Consider the following 21,457-nt stretch of genomic DNA (forward strand, 5'->3'; position numbering starts at 1 on the left):
CTGGGTCGCGCGCGGGAGAGGGCGGCAGGAGGGAGCTGGAAGAGAGTTACCGCGTGAGAGAGCGGTTAAGAGCCCGCGGTCTCTTTGGAGATGCCCTGGCCAATGGCAGAAGCGGAAACCGTTTATATGGGCGGGGCGTCGCCACGGCAGCAGGAGACGCCTTGTGAGCGGCTACTGAGTGCCGGTCCCTGGCCGCTGGCTTTCAGAGAGGCGCCGGCGGGCGTGAGTGGCGACGAGGATTGCTGGCTGGGCCCTCGAGCTGGGAGCAGAGAGCCGCGGTGAGGGTGGGCGGTGGGAGGAATTTCTTTGAGAACCTTCCTTTGGCCCGGGCTGCGCTCTGAGCCAGGTAAGGGACGGGGAGGGCTGCAGGCCGTGGGAAGGGAGGGCGTCAGTACCAGCCCGCTCTCCCATCCGTCCCCGACGGAAGTGGTGGGCCCGGGGACTGACATCAGAGGCGTTTGGGGGACACTCACTTCCCGCCCCCTTATAACTCTCTGTATTGTTTCCTTCCTTCCCCTTGATCCCCATCCTAATATCCCTTTTCAAAGATCAGACGACCTCCCCCGCCCCCCGACCCGTCGTACTGCCCTCCTGGACTCTCTCGCCCCATTTCCATTGGTTGTGGACGGAGAGAGGGGGGTTAATTCCCCGCTTTGAGGGAGAAAGGGGTGGCCTCGCATGCCCCTACACTATTCCCTCGTTTGGCTAATTAAGTCTCCTCTAAAAGATCCAAGAGGAAAAGAGCGAGGCGAACCCCGTGTGGGTCGGACCCCCGGGCACACCTTCTGTTTCCCAGACCTCGGCAGTAAAAGATCCTCCCCAGCTGCAGGAAGGATTTTAGTAAGAGCCTCCCCCCTCGCCCACACTCTCCCCTCGGGGGTGGGGAAAGAGGGCTCAGTTCCCGCTCTGGTCCCCGCAGGCACCACATTCCCTTTGGAGGAGGCTACCCCCAGATCGCGGGATGGAAGCCCGCTTCTGGGAGGCTGCGTAACTGAAGCCGCGGGAGTCAGCGGGCCGGAGAGCTCGGCGGCCACCCTCGGCTCGGCTCGTGGATGTTGACAGCCCCCTCGGAGAGTGCCCGCAGATATGGCGGAGAGCTGGCTATGCGTCTCGGGAGCAGGGGCAGCGGAGGAGGCCGGACCGGAAGGCGGCCTGGAGGAGTCCAATGCCCTGAATGACAGCCTGACCAGCCTGCAGTGGCTGCAGGAATTCTCCATTCTCAAAGCCAAGGTCCCCGCCCTGCCTTCAGGGGACACCGACCCTCACGGCTACCACGAGCTGTCAGGCTCGGCCGAGCCGGGGTCTCCCCTGGCGGCGGACCCCGCCTGCCTGGGGCAGCCGCACACACCCGGCAAGCCCACGTCCTTGTGCACGCCGCGGAGCGCCCCCTCGGGGCTGCAGGCCTCGCCTCCCGACGACGTGGACTACGCCACCAACCCGCACGTGAAGCCGCCCTACTCGTATGCCACGCTCATCTGCATGGCCATGCAGGCCAGCAAGGCCACCAAGATCACCCTGTCGGCCATCTACAAGTGGATCACGGACAACTTCTCTTACTTCCGCCACGCTGATCCCACCTGGCAGGTAGGGAGGCACTCCCTCCCTCCCTCCCCATGCCCGCGCGGACTGGACTCACATCCCAGATCCGCAGGCCAAGTAGGCGCGGTCCGGCCAGGGCCCCGAGAGAGGAAGGCCGTCCAGGAAGGACCTCAAGGGAGCCCAGTGCTTGGACTGCTGCCCCTTTGACTTCAGAGACGGAGGAGGGAGGATGTTCAGAGGGCTGCAGGGGTGCCGACATAGAGGTTCAAGTGGAAAGAACTTGTCCCTCATCCGGCAGGCTCAGCCCAAAGACCAGGGCTGAACTATGCGTGGACACAGCCCCCCAGGGTAGGTTGATGGACTGAGGGACACATTTGTGTCCCAAGTCCTGCAATTCCTACACACTACCCTCCTAAAAGTCAGTTTGTCAGGGCCTGACTGGAGGCAGAGCATGGTTGCTGCCCGGCTCTGCATCCCGCCTGCTTTCAGTTGGCTGGAGGGGCTCTGGGAGGGGAGAGGGGTGTGCTGCAGGGTGTGGTGGCCATCTGTGTCCCAGTGGAAGGGCTACGGGGCCTTCCAAAAGCTGCTGTGCCAGCCCCCACCCCAAGCCCTCCCTAGTTTCCTGCCTACACTCCTCCCCCTCTTCTCATCAACCTCCCTGCGGGGACAATTATCTCAGCCACGTGCTTTCCACAGGGGCTCTTTCCTCCCACACTGGCTTCATGTTCCAAGTGTCCGGAACCTGGCACAGAGCAGCCAAGGGGCCCAGACCACCATGTAAACCTCCCAGTCTTGCCAGGGCGCACTACTCACCTGCCGGCCCCACCCACCAGGCCCCAGACCCCTGTGCCCCAGCGTGGTTTGGACTGTGCACCCAGGCGTGAACAAGGCAGGATGGTGATTCAGGCTGGGCACACACTGCCCTCAGCCTCTTCGACCATCAGGATCAGGGGCTACTTGGGGACAGAGACCCTGAGGATGCACAGATCCTTCCCTGTGGCACAGGTCACAGGATCAGAGTTCCTGTGATCACAGCTATTCCACGTTTGCTTGGGCCCTGACCCTGGGGCAGGTACCATTTGTAACCTTGGTGAGAAAGCAGAGACCCTCCACCACCCCCCACCCTACCCCAAGCCTGAGAGCCCCCAGGAATGAGCGCTATGCTCTTGGCTGGGTAATAATCAACTGAGGCCTCAGAGCCTGGGGTGGGAGGAGGGGGACATGGTGGGTGAGGGCCCAGGCCAGCAGGCGGCTCTACAAACAAGGAAAGTCATCAGATCCTCCCACACTTCATCCCCCACCACACACACACACCCTCACACCCACTCACTCATTTCACAAACAGAGAAGGCCAGCCAGGCCCAGGCAGAGGGAGATGGCTGTCCAGGACCTGGGGGAGCCAAGGCCTTTGACCAGAGGCCGCAAGCAGCGGGGTAAGGGAGGGAGGGCAGGACAGGCTGGCACTGAGAGCCACCCTGCGGCTCAGGGCTCGGATGACTGAGCAGGCAGATGTCCTGGCAAATGGGAACAAAAGCCCCCGACAGCACTCCCAGCTCCTGGTGCCCCGTGGCTGGTGTCCCAGAGCCTCCCGCTCAGAGCAGCGCTTCTGTCTCCCCTGCCCCCATCGGAGAGAAGGTGGTGGTGGGACTGGCAGTGGCGCTAGGAGCCCCCCATCACTGACCCCACCCACTCTCCCAGCTGTCTTCCTTCTCTCCTATCTCCCTGTGTCCAGAACTCCATCCGCCACAACCTGTCCCTGAAGAAGGGCTTCATCAAGGTGCCTCGGGAGAAGGACGAGCCAGGCAAGGGGGGCTTCTGGCGCATCGACCCCCAGTACGCCGAGCGGCTGCTGAGTGGGGCCTTGAAGAAGCGGCGGCTGCCCCCAGTCCACATCCACCCGGCCTTTGCCCGCCAGGCCGCGCCAGAGCCCAGCGCCGCCCCATGGGCCGGGCCACTGACCGTGAGCGCCGAGGCCCAGCAGCTGCTGCGGGAGTTCGAGGAGGCCACTGGGGAGGCGGGCTGGGGTGCAGGCGAGGGCAGGTTGGGGCGTAAGCCTCAACAGCCGCTGCCCAAGCAGGAGGCCAAGGTCCCGCGGCCCTCCAGCCCCCTGCTGCTGACCCAGGAGGAGCAGGCTGAGCTGGAACCCCTCAAGGGCAACTTTGACTGGGAGGCCATCTTGGACGCTGGCACGCTGGACGGGGAGCTGGGCACGCTGGAGACCTCGGAGCTGATCCCGCCGCTGAGCCCTGCCTCACACGGGGACGTGGACCTCACCATCCATGGCCACCACATCGACTGCCCTGTTACCTTGGGGCCTCCAGTGGAGCAGGCTACCGAAAGCCTGGACTTTGATGAGACCTTCCTGGCCCCATCCTTCCTGGAGCACCCCTGGGATGAGAGCACCCGTAGCTCCCTGCCCCCCGAGCCCCTCTTTGAGGCCGGGGATGCCACACTGGCCTCTGACCTGCATGACTGGGCCAGCCTGGCCGCCTTCTTGTAAGAAGCCAGGCCCTGCCCCACCTCCAGACAGCACCGAAGTCTGGGCCCAGACTGCCCCCCTCCCCGCCAGTGCAGGCCCATGGACACCCTACCACCCAGGCAGGGGCTGGGCCAGGTCAACCCACCAGGCCACACGGCCCCCAGCCCAGGCCATCCTCAGATTCTAGTCCAGCAGGCTGAGAATTGGGGCCCAGGACCAAAATTGCTGCCTCCGCTCCCCAGCCCCCCATACACACAGTGTTTCATTGATCCACTTCTTCCCTGCCCCAGAGACACACTAAGGGCCCTGCACTATGAGAGCTGCAGCTTGGAGGGGCCCTGGCCAAGCTGGAAACATCAGTACAGGGCCCGCCCCAGAACACCTTAGCTTCAAAGCTTCTCTCTCTCCTGCTCTCCTCCCCAGGTCTCTATCCAGAGCAAGTTCCCTGGTACAACAAATGCTGATTAGGTGACTGCAAATTAACACCCAAGAGGCCTCTCCCGGCAGTCTGTGAGGAGGAGCAAGGCGGAGGGGGGAAGAGAGAGGAGACAGAAAGGAGGCCGGGGTGCTGGGTGGATCCAGGAGATTTTCTAAGGCCTCTGGGATCTTCTGGCTTCATCCCTAGAGGTGGGGCAGAGGGCATGTGTCCCTAATCTTTGAGCCCAACTTGAGGCTGAGAGCAGCGGGGAGATGGGGATCTGGGGGTTAGGGGCTGGGGCAGCCAAGCTGCAGAGGGAAAGGGGACAGACAGACTAATGTAGTGAGTGTAGCTATTGCTGAGGCTTAAGTGGGAGGGACGCAGTGCTTGCTAGAACTACTGGGATCAGGAATGGGGGGATGGCCCCGTGCCCTTGCTTGCACTCCTGCAGGGGAGTGTCTTGCTCCACCATAAACGCCCTGGGCTGCATCCCACATCCACTCTCCTAACCCATCGGGCATTTTAACCTTTTTCATAGAAAGTTATTTACAATAAAAACATTTTTAAAAATAAAGTTTTAAAAAGTCTCAAAATGGACCTGCTTGCAACTTTCTCTTGGGAAAAGCATGGGCCAGTTTTGGGGAGGCCACGGCCCAAGGGGGAATGGCTGGGAGCAAGATGGCGGGCACCAAAGGCCTGCAGAGTGTCCCCTGATGCACTCCTCATGATCTCTGGGTCCCCAGAGAGAAAGGGGCTGAGAGGCGGCCCTCGGGGGTCCCCTGCAGCCAGGGCCTCGGCACCTCTATATGTGCAATGGGGAGACTGTACCCACAGCCCCGAGGAGCAGGCGGCAAAGGAGGCACAGCCCCCTCCCTGGCCCTGGGGACTCACTCACAAAGGCCGTTCTTGCCCAGGGCTCGGCTCACGTTCCCCACCTCGCCCAAGTTGAGGGCCTGCCCAGACTCACCTGCGGTCCTCGCCTGGTCCTGTCTCCAGCTCCTCCCTCCCTTGGTCCCTTCCTGAAGGGACAGGGTGTGACGTCAGAGGGCCCCAGCCCCTGGGGCCCCACTTGCCACCCTGGGGTTCATTCACCCCACCCAGGGCCTTCCCTCCAATGCAGGTTGGGGCTGAGGGAGGCCATCAGGGCAGACGGAAGACGGAGTGCCTAGGCCCTACAGCTCCAGCCTGTGAGGAATCAACGTACTAGAGTTCTGATGGGGAAACTGAGGCACAGCAAATATGTGACACTCAGCAGGCACCTTTCAATCCCCTCACCCCAGCTTTGCCTGGAACCCATCTCTCCCCCGAGCCCGCACCTGGCCCCGCCAGCACACCCTTGTGGTGCACAGCCCCTTCCCCCAGCACTCACGTGCACGTGCGCACAGACACACACACACACACACACACTCACACACACACAAATGGGCACTGTCCTACACAATCCTGCCCAGCCTCCACGGGCCCCTTTCTCCTGAAGCCCCTTTCTTTCCTTGCATTCGAGGCTGGCTCCAGGACAACCTGGCATTCCCCCGCCAACTTGCTGCTTTCCCTTGCTAATTATTCCAAATATTTCAGAAGGGTGCACACACTGCAGGGCCAGCCGGGTTGGGGCCTTACAGAGCTCAGGAGGCAGCCCATCGCCTTCCCACCGCTTGCTGAGGAGGCTGCCCCAACCTCCCTCTGAGACTCCCTTCACCCCCTAAGCAACGACTCCCTCCCTCTCCCCACCACCCTCCGGCCTTCCTGCCCACGCTCCCCAGCACTGGGGGAACATGGGGGCTCCAGCCTCTCCACTGGTCCCCAGGCTCAGCCTCCAGCCCCCGCCAAAAGGGGTACACCCTGGATTGACAGGTGGGGCCCTTCACTGTCCCCCCTCCTCACCCGTTGCCTGGGCCCATGCTGGGGGAAGAGGGGCAAGGTCAGGGGCTGGCAGAACTGCCTGCCAGGTAAGGAGAGGCTGAAGAAGCTTCTGGCTGCCAGGAAGAATCCCCAGGAGCTCCTGAAAATCCCTATGCTTGGGACTAGCGTCTCTGGGGCTGGGACCCAAACACTGGCACTTTTAAGGGTCCATGGATGCTGCCAACGAGCAGCCAAAGCTAAGAGGGGGCTCCGAAGCGGCCAGAACACAGGGCTTCACACACCCTTTCAGCAGGCAGCGTTTGGGGGTTGGCGGTGGAGGGGGCGGGAAGCGTGAGTGGATCCTGTCCCTCCTATTCATCCCTGCCCCGGCCCTTGGCTGGGTGGCTTTTTCAAAAAACGTTCAGTGACTCCGTATTTATTTAGAGATTCAATGTAATCCCAGTCAATATATACTTTGCGCCCTTAACAGTAAGTTGCAGACAGGCTGCCCCATTAGCACTAGATACTTTAGTGTGTGTTTCCTTAGAACAAGGACACGCCTCCTTAATCCCAGTACCACCATCACAATCAGGAAATGAACACTGACCTGGTAATCCCATGTAACCGCAGACCCCCTTCACGTCTTGAAGATCACCCCAGTAATGCTCCTCTCCATTCCAGCATCCCAATCCAGGACCCCATGTTGCACTGAGCTGTCCTTTCTCTTTTGCCCTGTGTGGCTTTGAGCCCATGACTCAAGCTCTCTGCGCAGGTTTCGCATTTCCTTTGATCTCCACTTTTGAGGTGAGAAGCCCTTCAGCCACTTCACCCTCAGGTGTGGTACAGTCCCTTCCCAAAGCAAGAAGCCAGCTTTCTGTCTCCTCACTTTCCACCTCTTCCCAATCCTCCCTCCCCCATGTATCGCCAGCCAGGAAAGGGATGAGGGGCAATGTTCAGGAACTCAGTCTTTGGGGACCCTCGCCGTCTGCCCACGGGACAGGCCACCCCCAGCTCCAGTGACGGGAAGGCCCCCGCGATGGGATTCCATGCTGGCCTGAAGCAAATGCGCCAGGCCTCCTGAAGAGCTGAGCTGAGGGCAGGAAACAGTCTTCTCCCCGCCTCTGCCCCCCTCAACATACTGGGGACCCAGACGTGAAGAAGGAAGGTCATGTCCATGGTGTCCTCCCAGATCAGCACCGACACCGTCTCCTCCATGTCCGGCTCCTACATCGCCCCTGGCACGGAAGAGGATGGGGAGGCTGTCCCCTGCCCCCGGGCCGCCAGCAGGACCCCCTCAGAAGAAGGAGACGTAAGAGAGGAGCATGGGATCGCCCTCCCCGCTCTGCTCTGCTGTGTACTTGAGTCCCAAGGAGCTCAGTCCAGGGCCTGCCAGGGAGATCGGCAAAGCCCCCCAGTGCTCGGGAGGGGAGCCCTGGAAAACACGGTACCGGGTTGTTGAATCACACTCCCTCAGATGTGATCTTCCATGTGGCACCACTTCTGTCCTGAGGACTTGGTTTGGGTTTGCTGCCGGGCGAGCTGGGTAGGAGAGCCGGTGGCATCTGCACCTTGACTTTTGTTGCTCCTTTGCAGGTGACACCAGCGGCGTCTCCAGACTGCAACTTTGCGGGCCTCGTTGCCACCGCTGAAGAGCAGGATGCAGAGGTAAGAGCAAGGTGGACGCTGGTGCCCCTCCACAGTCAGAGGGACTGCCGGCGCTGGCACAGGATGCAAATAGGATGGGGGCTCTTCTGGAAGAAGCCTTCCAAGGTGGTGCTCTTGGATCTGTTAGAGGCAGGGTGCAGAGCAGAGGGACTGTCCGGTTAGCAGAGGGTGCTGGTCTCAGTGTAATAGGCGTGGGGTGAGTTCCAGAGGGAAGTCTTCCAGGCGAGACCCTTGAGAGGTGTTTGTCCTCCAATTCACTTAGTATTTACCTGGCACAGGCATCTCACATCTTCCTGGCACTGGGGGACACAAAGACCGAGTGACATGGCTTTTGCCTGCCCACACCCCCAATCCACCCATCCCACCCATTCCGCAGCTCCATCTGATGGAGGAATCAGAGTTATAACTCAGCGTGAGAAGTGCTCTGACGGAGGTGTGCCTGAAGTATATGGAATGCCCAGCTCCCAGTGGGGACTCTACAACTTTCTCTTGAGCCAGATGTTCTCAAAGGAGTATCTGGATGGGACTGGGGATCCTAAAGGGTTCCTGAAAGTTTTATGATCTCACGGTTTGCTTTTTCATTTGACAACTTTTATTTCCACCTGAGAGAAACAGTGTGAGCTGAACTATTACCAAGGCTATTCCTGACAGTCCCACGGTCCCTCTGTTAGGTGCCTCAGACCTGGTCCCTCTGGAACGTGCCTCAGACCTGGTCCCTATGGGCCGATCCTGCCTCGCCAAGCAAAATCTGCCTCTGCTGGGCCTCCCAGCCATCTCACAGGGACAGGAAATATATGGATACCATGAGGGTGATTAGTTCTGTCTTCTGACAATCAGTAGACTCATTTCACTGCTTTATGGACTCACAGTGCCTTCCTTCTGTCCTAGGGAAATGATGTTCTAGAAGAAGAGGCCGGATCACCCACACAAGAAGATGGTAAAAGACCTGGTCTTTTGCTCCCTTTTATTATATTTCTTTCCCGGGTATTCTCTGAAGGGTAGAGAAAGGGGCACTGGTGTGACTTGGTGGCACTGCTCAAGGGTGTGGCTTTGGGGAAAGGTCGTCTTCTTGATGGAATATCAAACGAAGCAGGGTATCTAAGGACCTCAGCAGCCTTCCTGGCTCTTTCTGGGCCTCTGAGCCAAGGCTGCAGAAGATACATGGAGTTCTCCATCTACGTTGAGTAGATCCTGAAGCTTCTTGGGCAACTACCATCACCTTCCTTCCTGCTTCAGCTTCTCAGCTGAGTCTCACAGAACTGCTCTAGCAGCCCCAAAGTTCATCTGCAGCAGGAGAACAGCTTCCTCCCCTTGGGGGAACCGACTGTTAGGCAGTAGGTTTTCCTGCTTTAGTGAAGAAAACGGCTGGTGTTACAGTAGCAGAAGGATCACAGCCCTGGCGGCACAGCAAAGGTGAGGTGAAGAGACGTTAGCAGCTCAGCGTGCACTAGTGTTTGTAGGCTATTGGAACGAGTCTCTTTACCATCGTTCAGGCCTCAAGTAGATATTTTTTTTTTTAATTGCAAGAGTTGGTTTACAATGTTGTGTTAGTTTCTGCTGTACAGCCACGTGAATCAATTATACATATACATATATCCACTCTTTTTTTAGATTCTTTTCCCATATAGGCCATTACAGGGTACTGAGTAGAGTTCCCCTGTGCTCTACAGCAGGTCCTTATTAGTTATCTATTTTATATATAGTAGTGTGTATATGTCAATCCCAATCTCCCAATTTATCCCTCCCCTCCCTTGCCCCCCGCCATAACCATAAGTTTTTTTTCTACACCTGTGACTCTATTTCTGTTTTGTAAATAAGGTCAATCATATCTTCAGTCGGAAGAAGTTTGTTTCTAGTAAGCCGAGAAGCGAAGGAAGGACCTACATACAGAGCAAGGAAGTGGCGGGTGGGGGGGGTTAGGCGAGCTGGGAATCCCACCTGGGATTGTAGGACCAGGCGTCCCAGGAACCGGTGTCTCTTCCGTCTGCTCCTCTGAGGTGCCTCCACAGAAGGGCAACCTCTAGAGCAAACCTGGATCCCAGCCTGGATGCAGATGTCATGCTATTCGCTTCTGCTTTGGCCATGGCAGTTGCTTGGTGGTTGGTGTGGTGTGCAGGGGGTGCACATGTGCACATGACCACGCTCTCCTGGCCAAGTAGTGCCGGAGGAGGGGTGGTCGCCCAGGCTGTGCCTCTGTCACCCGCGCACGCCAACCAAGCCGGGGTTGGGCGCTACCTCCCCTCGGTTGATGTCTTCAGGATGCAAGGCTCCGAGTTCTCCATTGTGATTGTCGTCCCCAGTAGAATATTTGCTTCTAAAAGGCACAGGGCAGTACGTGGTTTCCGCCTGACATTCCATATGTGGTTTCCACCTGACATGCTGTACACAGTAGATGTATGTTTCTTCCTCTGCCTTTCACCAAGGAAAAAAAAAAAAAAACGGGTGGGGGGCTTGAAAAAATAACACCTAAAACTGTCCCCTTCCCATCTTACACGACTGTAGGTTTCTGGTCAGCCCCTTAAAACATACTCAGAATAGCAAATTAAGTCTCAAAGAAAATAAATCATAATTTTGCAAGCGATGCAATTCTTTGATTTGAGGTGCAAAATTACGGGACCAAAGAGCTTTAATTGCCATTTTATGTATTAGTCATTTCGCAGAGCCTTGTGGTCATAAACACACCCCACATGCACCGACAGACACAGGCCGGAGCCTGGGGTCACTTCCCCCGTGGCTCTCCTAGCTCTTCCAGCCTGGCTTAGCTCTGCTGTGGGCCCAGGTCTGTGTGTCCGAATCCCACAGACCTCCCCAGTGCCTGATTTCCCAGGAACAAAGGCTGGAAAGGGGCCAGTTAAGGAAACAGAGCAGAACAGAGCGAGAACACAAATGTACCCCCACAGTTTCCTTTATTGTCCACTCTCCCTACTTAATTATTGTCTTTTTTTTAACATATGATTTGATGTTTTTTGTCTCCATCCTTAAGATTTTTATTTTAAGGACAGCAAAGCAGAGAAAAACACAGCCAGGTCCTCTCAAACTGCCTTAACTCCATTACAGGCCAGAGGACATTCGCATTTCTAGGTATTGAGTGTGACAATAACAATGACTTTGACATTGCCAGCATGAAAGCACTGGACAATAAGCTGTGCTCTGCGGTCTGCTTACCCGGTGAGTGGCAGTCTGCTGAACATGAACTTGGTGGGAGACGCTCCCGTGCTCACACCCCTGCTCTCACCCTGGGACACCCATCTCCTGCCCTGCAGTTCCTGCATGAAGGCATGGGCTTTGCTAAGGTGCTGGGAGCCAGTTGATGAAAGGAAGTGAGGCGGCCTCGGGAGAGTCCTTGGGCAAAGAGCGACTCTGCTCTAAACGAATCTATTTGGGCATGGAGAAAGGCGCAAAAATACCCCCAAAGCCTTCCGATTTGGCCTGACCGTGCCCCCTCCATCATGATCTTGCAGATCCCATGGCAGGGGGCCTGGCCTTGTTTCCATCAACAGGCAGTTTAAGGCAGACACGGCCTCTGTCATAAGGTCTTGGAAAGAGAGCCTGAGCCCTTGAAAAGGGAACCTGTAGCCCCTCAGAGGAGAGTGGTTAGTTAGGATCAGAGAGGAATTTCAAAGCCTGCATTTTATAGACTAGCTCTGTGACCCAGTGAGCCCTGGGCGACCACCAGTTGCCTTGTGCTCCCTAGATTTGGATCCCAAAGGAACGATCAGGGGTCGAGGGTGACTCTTCTCCCTGGAGCCCTAACTCTATAAATTCCATCAGGGCCATCAACGTGCCCCTTATTCCTTCTCATGACACTAAACTGAATCCGGGATGAGTTCTCAGGAGGAGCCCACCTGTCAGTCACACTCTGCGCACTGATGTCTCTCTGCTCCGTGCTCACCAAGGGCTTCACCAACCATGGCTCTAAAGCCACATCTTGCCCGGTGGACTAGGTCGAAATTGCCCCTCCTGGGTTCACAGCAGAGACTGCCTTCATGTTGCGTGGTTTGTAATCTCTTAAACATGCCCTGGACATACTTAAGCTTCAGGACAGCCACGTCCCGTCATGGGTCCAGTGCTTTACTCTCTTGGCGACGTGGTTACAGGTGCTGGAGGGACACAAACTCCTGTGGTTGCCACTCTCCATCAGATTGCAAAAGACCCAGGTCCTCACCCCTCTGGCCCCATGAAGGCTTGTGGTGGAGGAAGCCATAATCCCCAGAGACACCTCCCACGGCCTTCCCAGGGGCTCTCCGGTCCCTTCCCACTTAGCATTGACCCAGCCAGGCCTGGGCCAGAGTGGCTGAGGTCCAGGGTACACTTCACTTCCTGCCTTCCTACTCTTTACCTGGCTTCTGCCTGTCCATTTGTTTCTCATGTCTTTTTGCCAAATGTACGTCTGTCTGTCCAGTTTGTTTATTTTGAAACTCATTTAGGTTATCCAGACTCATGTGAAAGTTCATGTTCACCCACACCCAACCCCAAGCTTGCTGGGCGCACGCACATCCTAGGGGCCCTCGCTGAGGCTTCCGGTCCTAACTGGCAAGAGCCTGTATTTAATATGCTGAAATTTTCCAGGAAAAAACATATTTGTGAGACTAGATTAATCCCTGTTCCACAAAAGCGGGGATGCTTCTGTGGCAAAGGTTACAGGCAGGATTTGTTTTGGTCACTAGTTGGGGAAGATGCCATCTCTGCCCTCACTCCGCCCTGAGTCTGTGGCAGCTGTGCCGGCCAGCCGCTCACTGGGTTTCAAGAGAGGAATCTAGGCTCCTGCCTCCCTGCAGTGGCTCCCCACCAACACCCGTGTTGGGCAGAGAGAGCTCCTGGGAATTCTTTCAGCCACCCATGCTGGTGGAAACTGACCCCAGGCCTTGTGCTTCCTCCTCTCCCTAACTCCTTCCGGCCAACCTGCTGGTGGATGTTTATTCCACTCTGGGATTGCGGCAGGGGAGCGAGACCTGGAAGGAAAACAATGCCTGGGCTTCTTTATGGTGATCTCGAGAGCCAGCCATTCTCAGATTAAACTGGCTTCACCGTTCAGGCCAGACATGAAACCGAATGACAGTGGCGGCTGCCGGGAGAGGGAGTTGAAGGTCGCATCGTAGCCTCACCCCGAGGTCTCAAGGGCTCTTACGGGAGAAGGAAAGTGCATCTGCTCTCTTGGTAAAATGTTTCTCGGGTTCTGCTGTTAGTGTCACACAGGTAGTAAAGAGCTGGGGAACTCTCTGGAAGCATCTGTCGGGTTAATGTCAGGTTAATGACAGGAGCATCCACTGTGGTAGGTCCCGTGGAATCAACAGACCTCACCACGCTCAGCTGTAAGTTCAAAGTTCCATCCTATGACTGAGGTGCCTCAGGCTGGCTTGGCCGTCAGGACAGCTTCTCAGGCACTTGGTCTCCCTCTCCACGCTGTTTCCCTCCCCACATGGATGCCACTCCCCTCACGGAGTGCCCACAAGGAGGGAGCCCGGGGAGCATCCCATGGTCCACCCTCCCCAGGCCCACAGGTGCTCTGCCAGGAGCCCCAGCTCGCGGCAAGGATGGCTCAGGTCCCCATCCTCGCTGCTCTCATCAGCCTTGTGGGAGTGATGTTGAGAAAGCACCTGTGTCATTCCAGCACCTCTTCCGCTAAGAAGCCTCTGGGTCTTCTTTGGCCCTGAGACCAAGGTGGGGGGGGGCGATGGTATGTTCTGAGATTGTTCTGCAAGGTTCTCAAAGGGAGGAAATCTGAGTTGACCATTGTAGGTGGTGAGCCGATTAGAAGCGTGAGGCCATGCTAGGTAGACGGGGCCCCAAGGAACCTGATGGAGTATCACACAGGCGTCAGGATAGTGGCCAGGGGACCAGTGACAATTCTGTGAAAAGGCTCTGGGGAGTGTGATGGGAAAAAGCAAAGATAATTTGAGTTTATTAGTGGAAATACAAATGTTTTTGTTTTGTTTTGTTTTGTTTTTTGTGGTACGCGTGCCTCTCACTGTTGTGGCCTCTCCCATTGCGGAGCACAGGCTCCGGACGCGCAGGCTCAGCGGCCATGGCTCACGGGCCCAGACGCTCCGTGGCATCTGGGATTTTCCCGGACCGGGGCATGAACCTGTGTCCTCTGCATCGGCAGGCAGACTCTCAACCACTGCGCCACCAGGGAAGCCCGATACAGATGTTTTTAAATGATGGCATTGGACAGGAGTGGGCATACCGATGAAATCTAAAAGTACTTATGGAGGGAATTCCCTGTCCGTCCAGTGGTTAGGACTCAGCACTTGCACTGCAGTGGCCTGGTTCAATCCCTGGTCGGAGAACTAAGATCCTCCAAGCCACTGCACAGCCAAAAACAAAACAAAGAAAAGTACTTATGGAGACCTGAAATAACCCAAGACTAAGACGCCACTAGGAAGGGTTATGCTTCGCAGATACTAAGGAAAAATCGCAATTAACTTTCTCTTTTCTTGGAGAGAAACTCTACAAGATGGTGGAACTGTTACAGACCTTAAATTTAATTAGTGGCTGGGTAGAGGCAGGAAAGAGGTGTGTGGAATCCCCCTAGATGTGCTCCCCAAATCTGCCTCTAGAGGTCTCCTCACTCCCCCGTTTCTGAGCCTGAGGATGGAATTAAGTGGGAACCACCTTTCTCTACCTCCTGTGAAGGATTTTCAATCTCCAGGCTCCCTTTTCTGGCTGAGGGCTGGACAGAATGGCAGCACTCGCTCAGGAAGTCCTCCTGCGCCTTCCACGCTTACCTTCTGCATCCAGGATGCACGGAGCAGCAGGGTTTCGCCGAGGGTCTGGCAGAAGCCTTTTTAGAGGAAAGAGCACCACCGACTGTACTAAGAAGCTGGGGAGATCAGAGACTTCAGGTCTGAGTCTTGAGGCTGTTTCAGAAGGAGCCAGTTTTCAGCCCTGGCTCAGAATCTGGACCGGTGGTGTTTGTAGCAAGGACTCAAGAATTCAGAGCCAGGCAGCCTGGCAGCCAGTGGTGGTGGCGGCGAGGCTGCGGCAGTGTTTTGATTTGACTTTCTGTGTGTGTGTGTGTGTGCGTGTGCGTGTGTGTGTGTGTGTGTGTGTGTGTGTCTTCTCTCCTTTTTACCATTTGCTTTTGCTCTTTCATACCAAACAGCCGCAGTTCCGGAGTCCTGCCCATTAAACACAGAGGAATAAGTATGAGATCTACCAAATTATATAAAATGAAGGAACAACTTATTTCATCTGGGGGTTCCTAACTTAAAAGGGCAATCTTGCCTGCTCTTCATCCTGTCACCCTTAGAGCGGTAAAGCACTGTGGACCCATGTGCCGGACTCCGGTACCCCCAGGGAGTACAGATCCCCGCATTCCGTCTGGCTGTGAGAGATACCTAAACATTTCCTGTCCCACTCACTCCCCTTCCCCTGGGGTCCACCTCCACAAGACTATTATTAGAGCCTTAGGGCGGATTAGCACACCAGGACATTTATGGGTATACACAATTTATACCCGCTGAATCCCAGTGCTTCTGCCATTAAAGGGTTTTGTGTCTTGGGCTGGCCTAACCTGAAGCTGACCCCAGACATTGGTGAGTGGCCTCCCTCAAATGTGACACAGTGAGCCTCACGCCCACCCTCCAGGGTCAGTGGCTCCGTCCACGAACTGAGCCATCTGAAGGGCCTGGCTCTCGGCTCTGCCCTGGAAGAGATCACCGTGTGCTGGAGGATCCAGCAATTTCCACACAGCATGAGAAATTGGGTGGTCGTACGGGCCAGTGGGGGAACACTTCGGAGCATGCTGGACCCCATCTGGCTTCAGGGGGTGCCTTCTGGGGGCAGGTGCTGGAAGAGGCAGCTCAGCAGTCCTCGGCCAGAGAATGGAAGGCTTTCCCCAAACTCAGGGGGTTAGGGCTTCATCCTCTCCCTTCAGAAGGGGCATCTCGCTGCACTGGGGGGACTGAATCAGATGGAGTCAGTCTGTGGGATGGGAGGACGACTTGGGGGAGATGAGTGTAGCCTGAACAAGGCCTGGGGGGGGCGGATGGTTTTCGCGCACATTCTGTGAGTCAGGTGCCCTGCTCACCACTCTTCCATGTCACCTCGCTTAGTCTCACAGCATCCCTGGGGAGTAAGTACTTGTCTCCCATCTGATGGATGGGAAAACCTGGGCTCCAAGTACAGTGACCTGCCCAAGGTCACACAGTCAGTACGTTAGAAGCTGGGGCTGTATCCCGGTTTTCTGACTACAGATTTAGACCTTACTAGAGCTTGAACAAGCAGGAGGTCATGGTGGATTGGATACAGAGCATGAAGGAGAGAGAAGCATCAAGAGTGGGTTTCCAGCATGGGCAGCGGGTGCTTCTCGTGCAGGAACTGCAGGACAAGGGGGGAAGATGATGAGTTTCGTGGATGGTACCCGGGGGACCCCAAAGCTCTGGAGCTAATGTCTCCTGGGGTTGGTGGCACCAGCTGATAGCAACTCTCGGTGGGCTGTTCAGGTGCAGAAGGAGAGGAACAGCTGTCACTCTGTTCTCTGCCATGCCATTTGGTCCCTGGCACCCTGCTGGGCAGCCAGTCCCTTCCTGCCCCACCCTGGCCCCCACAGCAAACACTAACTCTGAGCCCAAATTAACACACTCTTCTCCCTCCCCTTCACCTCCTCCTGCTCTCGTGAAAGTCTCAGCCAGACTCAGTTTCTTTTCCTGGTCCGCTGTAACACTTAGGCAAACTTCAAGACCAAATAAAGATACAAAGGTGGAGCCTACGGCAAGCTCACAAAACAAGGACCATCCTGCATGTCCCTCCATCAGTGGGCCACAGTGGCCATGACTGTCCCTCGCCCAGTGGACGCCACTGCTCCCAAGTTTCACGTGCTGTGGTTTGCACCCTGTGGGAGTTCCAGGTAATGCGCATCTTGCCAGTTTTCGTGCCAAACTCCGGACTGTCCTGCCAGAGACACCATCTACACCAAACCAAAGGTCCGGTAACCTTCCTTTCCTCTTCTCAGGTGCCTGGCAGGCTGACGACAACGTGGTCAGTCGTCGGAACACGCAGTGCAGACGCTCATCTTCTGGCAGCCTGGAGGACCCCGAGAACAGGCTCTGCGTGTGGGATCCTTTGGCCATCTGAGAGCCTTAGCCCCTGTACCAGGGCTCTCCTCCCGTTCTCACATCCCATCCTGGCCTCATGGCACCACTGACCTCCTGGGCATCCTCAGCAAGAAACACGGAGACTTTTTAGACCCACGTGAAAGCTGGATGCTGAGGGCACCTGACCCTTCTCCCAGACTCATCTTCTTCCGCAACCGTGATCCTTCCCCTCTCAGAAGGGACTGGAAACCTCTTTTCTCCTTGTGGGCTAAAGCCACTCGAACTGCAGCTCATGAGACCCTTTGCAGAGAGTCTCTGGAATGTTTCCACTGTATCTTGATCTTCAGGTGGAGCTGTGGCCTACAGACTGGTTATTTCTTGTGTATCTTTTTTTTTTTTTCTCCTTAGGAGGTAGACCAAGAAGACTCAAGAGTTTGGGTGACTTCATTACAAACACCCATCTGGCATTTTCTAGTCTCTGGGACATCATGACCAATCTGAGACCTGCAGTTTGGGGTGGCGTTGGGGGATGACTCCTGTGAGAAGGGAAAGCCATATTGCACTGTAAGTGGGGTTTCCCTCAAAATGCATTAGGAGCTCCTCTCTCAAGGACAAGAAGCAGTGGCAACCACCAGAAGGTTGGTTGGGAAAACAGTTCTTGCTTCTGGTAGCAGAGGCTATGCCTCGTGTGTCTGCTTAGGAAGGAGGCCTTGAATCTGAGAACCCCTCAGTTAAATGATGACCTACCGGGGACTTCTTTATGATCAGGTGCACTCAGGAAGGCCTGGGGCTCCATCCTAAGGTGACACTGCAAAGGCATTTTTGACCCCCTCTATGTACCAGGCACTTGTTAGGGACTGTCGTATATTATCACGTTTCATCACTACCGCCCTGTCAGGTGGCATTCTTATCCCTGCTGCCCCCGTCTCCACCCCGCTTTTCTGAAAGAGTTGAAGAAAGAAGCTGAGAGAGGGGTGGACCGGTGGTTCTCATTTGGTGCCCAGGAACCCCAAAGGAGGTTGGGGGAAGGGCTGAGCTGGGGTCAGTGGTGGTCTGGAAGGCTCCCCACCCCACCGGTTTTCCTCCCCTGTCCTCCAGATCAGCTGAGCCTGATGGGGGGAGCCGGAGGTACTGCCTTCCATAGGCTCATCAGAGATTTAGAGATATTGTTCAAATCACATGTGCACCCCACCTCACTCTGGTGTAGGGCATAGAAATAACAGCCTGAAACAGCAAGACCGTAAGCTGTTGGCTCTTCGTCCCTCAACACTAGTGTTATCAATGGATTCCTCATAGCTCTCTGATAGATGCATTGTCTGCTGGCTTTTGGAAGAGGTGGTTATTTAGTGGAGCATGAGATTGAGAAGCAAAGTGGGATCCAACATTTTGTGAGGCTGAGATGTGACAGAGCCCTAGGCTATGCCCACCATGATGGCCTGAATTAGTAGTTGGAATTGTTGCCCTACAAGAGCTTTTCAGGGTCCTTCCCAAGGCCTCAAAGAGAGCCCAGTGCCAGGGAATGTTTTGCACCTCCTGTGTGGCTGCTTTGCGCCACCAGGTGCGTGGTGACCCTCACTGCCTGGTGGTTGTGGTTCACATCCTGCCCTGGGGGTGGGCAGGGGGAGGCCTGTGGTCCTGACAGACACTACATGAGCCAAGCCTGAATCTCAGCTTCTGCCTTGAGTTCCCGTGTCCACCCGCTCTGAAATCCTGCAGTGGGCTCTGCTGTTTCAGGCCCCATTTAATGTCCTTCCTTTCCCCGAAACATTCTTACAGCCCCTTTCATATTGATGATTCCAGCAATAACCACACTTCCTGATCTCCTTGAAGTCTGAGTCCCAGAAGCACTAGGGAAGGGGGCGCTCCCTTAGCCTGGGGTGGTGGTATACAGATCCACCTCCTCGCCCGGCAGGTAGTATTCAGAGTGTGGTGTTACCTGAGATGAAGGAGATGCAGGTAAACAGTTGCCACAGTGGCCAGGAACCCTAAGAGGAAGCCATTGTCTTCACCCTTTCTGGAGGGTCAGTCTTCTCCCAGGAAGAGGCTCAGAGACATTCCTCAAGGCCTTGGTTCCATAACCAAGACATACCCGGGTGAGAAGTGGCCCTTCACTCCTGTTTCTCAGACAGTTCCTGCTCTCTCCCCCATCCCCTCACCTCTTTGCCCTCATTTAGCTCTTTGGCGAGCAGAAATATCCCATCCAAAAGGGCTGGGATCAGGGAACAGGGCACAGAGCCTGGTCGGGGAACAGGACAGCCGCCCCAGTCATCATCTGGAGATGGTCATGTTGTTAGCAGTTGACCCACAGAGAATATGACGGGGCCTGGTTTCTCACACAAGGACACAGACTAACCAGAGGCCTGGGGCTCCTTCCTGCCACACTCAGGTCGGAGCTCACCTATGAGCTCACTTCCGGGTGGTGTGGTGATCCCAGCCTTCTCACAGAGCCCTTTTTCCTTCTCCTCCCCAGTCCCATCCCACCAGAGGTCATGCCCACGCTGGGGCATCTCCTGGGCACGGATCCACACACGTTAAGCCATCTCACCTGGGGAGAGTTTGTGTCCTGTTCACCTGACATTGGCATGCTGCTTGCTCACTTTGCTTTAGGATCTGCACACCTACTGTGTGTAAGTATGTGTGTACTGTTGTGCCAGCTGTGTACCCCTCACTCCCTGGAGTACACTCATGGGCACACTACAGTGGGGACGTCAAGGATGCAATATTTATGGACTGCTGCATGATTCTTAAAAATGAATAAAACTGTTCACAAGGGAAGGAGAGCTATTAATTGCGCAGTTGGCTTATTTGTGAAAGTTTCTGTCCGACTTTCTCCAGCACGCTTTTAATACTTTGACTCAATTACAACTCACACAGCAGAAATATACAAGATCATGAGAGATTACTACAAGAAACTCTATGCCAATAAAATGGACAACCTGGAAGAAATGGACAAATTCTTAGAAATGCACAACCTGCCAAGACTGAATCAGGAAGGAATAGAAAATATGAATAGACCAATCACAAGCACTGAAATGGAAACTGTGATTAAAAATCTTCCAACAAACAGAAGAAGCCCAGGACCAGATGGCTTCACAGGCGAATTCTATCAGACATTTAGAGAAGAGCTAACACCTATCCTTCTCAAACTCTTCCAAAATATAGCAGAGGGAGGAGCACTCCCAAACTCATTCTACGAGGCCACCATCACCTTGATACCAAAACCAGGCAAGGATGTCACAAAGAAAGAAAACTACAGGCCAATGTCACTGATGAACATAGATGTAAAAATCCTCAACAAAATACTAGCAAACAGAATCCAACAGCACATTAAAAGGATCAAACACCATGATCAAGTGGGGTTTATTCCAGGAATGCAAGGATTCTTCAATATACGCAAATCAATCAATGTGATACACCATATTAACAAATTGAAGGAGAAAAACCATATGATCATCTCAATAGATGCAGAGAAAGCTTTCGACAAAATTCAACAGCCATTTATGATAAAAACCCTGCAGAAAGTAGGCATACAGGGAACTTTCCACAAGATAATAAAGGCCATATATGACAAACCCACAGCCAACATTGTCCTCAATGGTGAAAAGCTGAGACCATTTCCACTAAGATCAGGAATAAGACAACGTGGCCCACTCTCACCACACTTATTCAACTTAGTTTTGGAAGTTTTACCAACAGCAATCAGAGAAGAAAAGGAAATAAAAGGAATCCAAATTGGAAAAGAAGAAGTAAAGCTGTCACTGTTTGCAGATGACATGATACTATACATAGAGAATCCTAAAGATGCTACCAGAAAACTACTAGAGCTAATCAATGAATTTGGTAAAGTAGCAGGATACAAAATTAATGCACAGAAATCTCTGGCATTCCTGTACACTAATGATGAAGAATCTGAAAGTGAAATCAAGAAAACACTCCCATTTACCATTGCAACAAAAAGAATAAAATACCTAGGAATAAACCTACCTAAGGAGACAAAAGACCTGTATGCAGAAAATTATAAGACACTGATGAAAGAAATGAAAGATGATACAAATAGATGGAGAGATATACCATGCTCCTGGATTGGAAGAATCGATATTGTGAAAATGACTCTACTACCCAAAGCAATCTACAGGTTCAATACAATCCCTATCAAACTACCACTGGCATTTTTCACAGAACTGGAACAAAACATTTCAAACTTTGTTTGGAAAAACAAAAGACTCCGAATAGCCAAAGCAATCTTGAGAATGAAAAACGGAGCTGGAGGAATCAGGCTCCCTGACTTCAGACTACACTACAAAGCTACAGTAATCAAGACAGTGTTTTACGGGCACAAAAACAGAAAGATAGATCAATGGAACAGGATAGAAAACCCAGAGATAAACCCACGCACATATGGTCAACTTATCTTTGATCAAGGAGGCACAAATGTACAGTGGAGAAAGGACAGCCTCTTCAATAAGTGGTGCTGGGAAA

At 54.6% G+C, this 21,457-nt stretch overlaps 2 protein-coding genes across 2 annotated transcripts in view; both read left to right on the forward strand.

Annotated features, from left to right (window-relative positions):
* The window catches only part of LOC308610107 (E3 ubiquitin ligase RNF157-like), a gene marked incomplete at both ends in the record, with an annotated part of 314,581 nt that overhangs the window by 202,615 nt on the left and 90,509 nt on the right, over positions 1-21,457 (forward strand).
* On the forward strand, positions 1,087-4,039 carry LOC308610096 (forkhead box protein J1-like; the record flags this gene model as incomplete). The annotated part of the gene is made up of 2 exons (XM_081259354.1): positions 1,087-1,584; positions 3,272-4,039. 2 exons carry the CDS (start codon positions 1,087-1,089, stop codon positions 4,037-4,039), a joined length of 1,266 nt encoding a protein of 421 aa, XP_081115480.1.

The sequence above is a fragment of the Mesoplodon bidens genome, assembly GCF_964165515.1.
Source record: "Mesoplodon bidens genome assembly, contig: HAP1_SCAFFOLD_150, whole genome shotgun sequence".
Lineage (NCBI taxonomy): Eukaryota > Metazoa > Chordata > Mammalia > Artiodactyla > Ziphiidae > Mesoplodon > Mesoplodon bidens.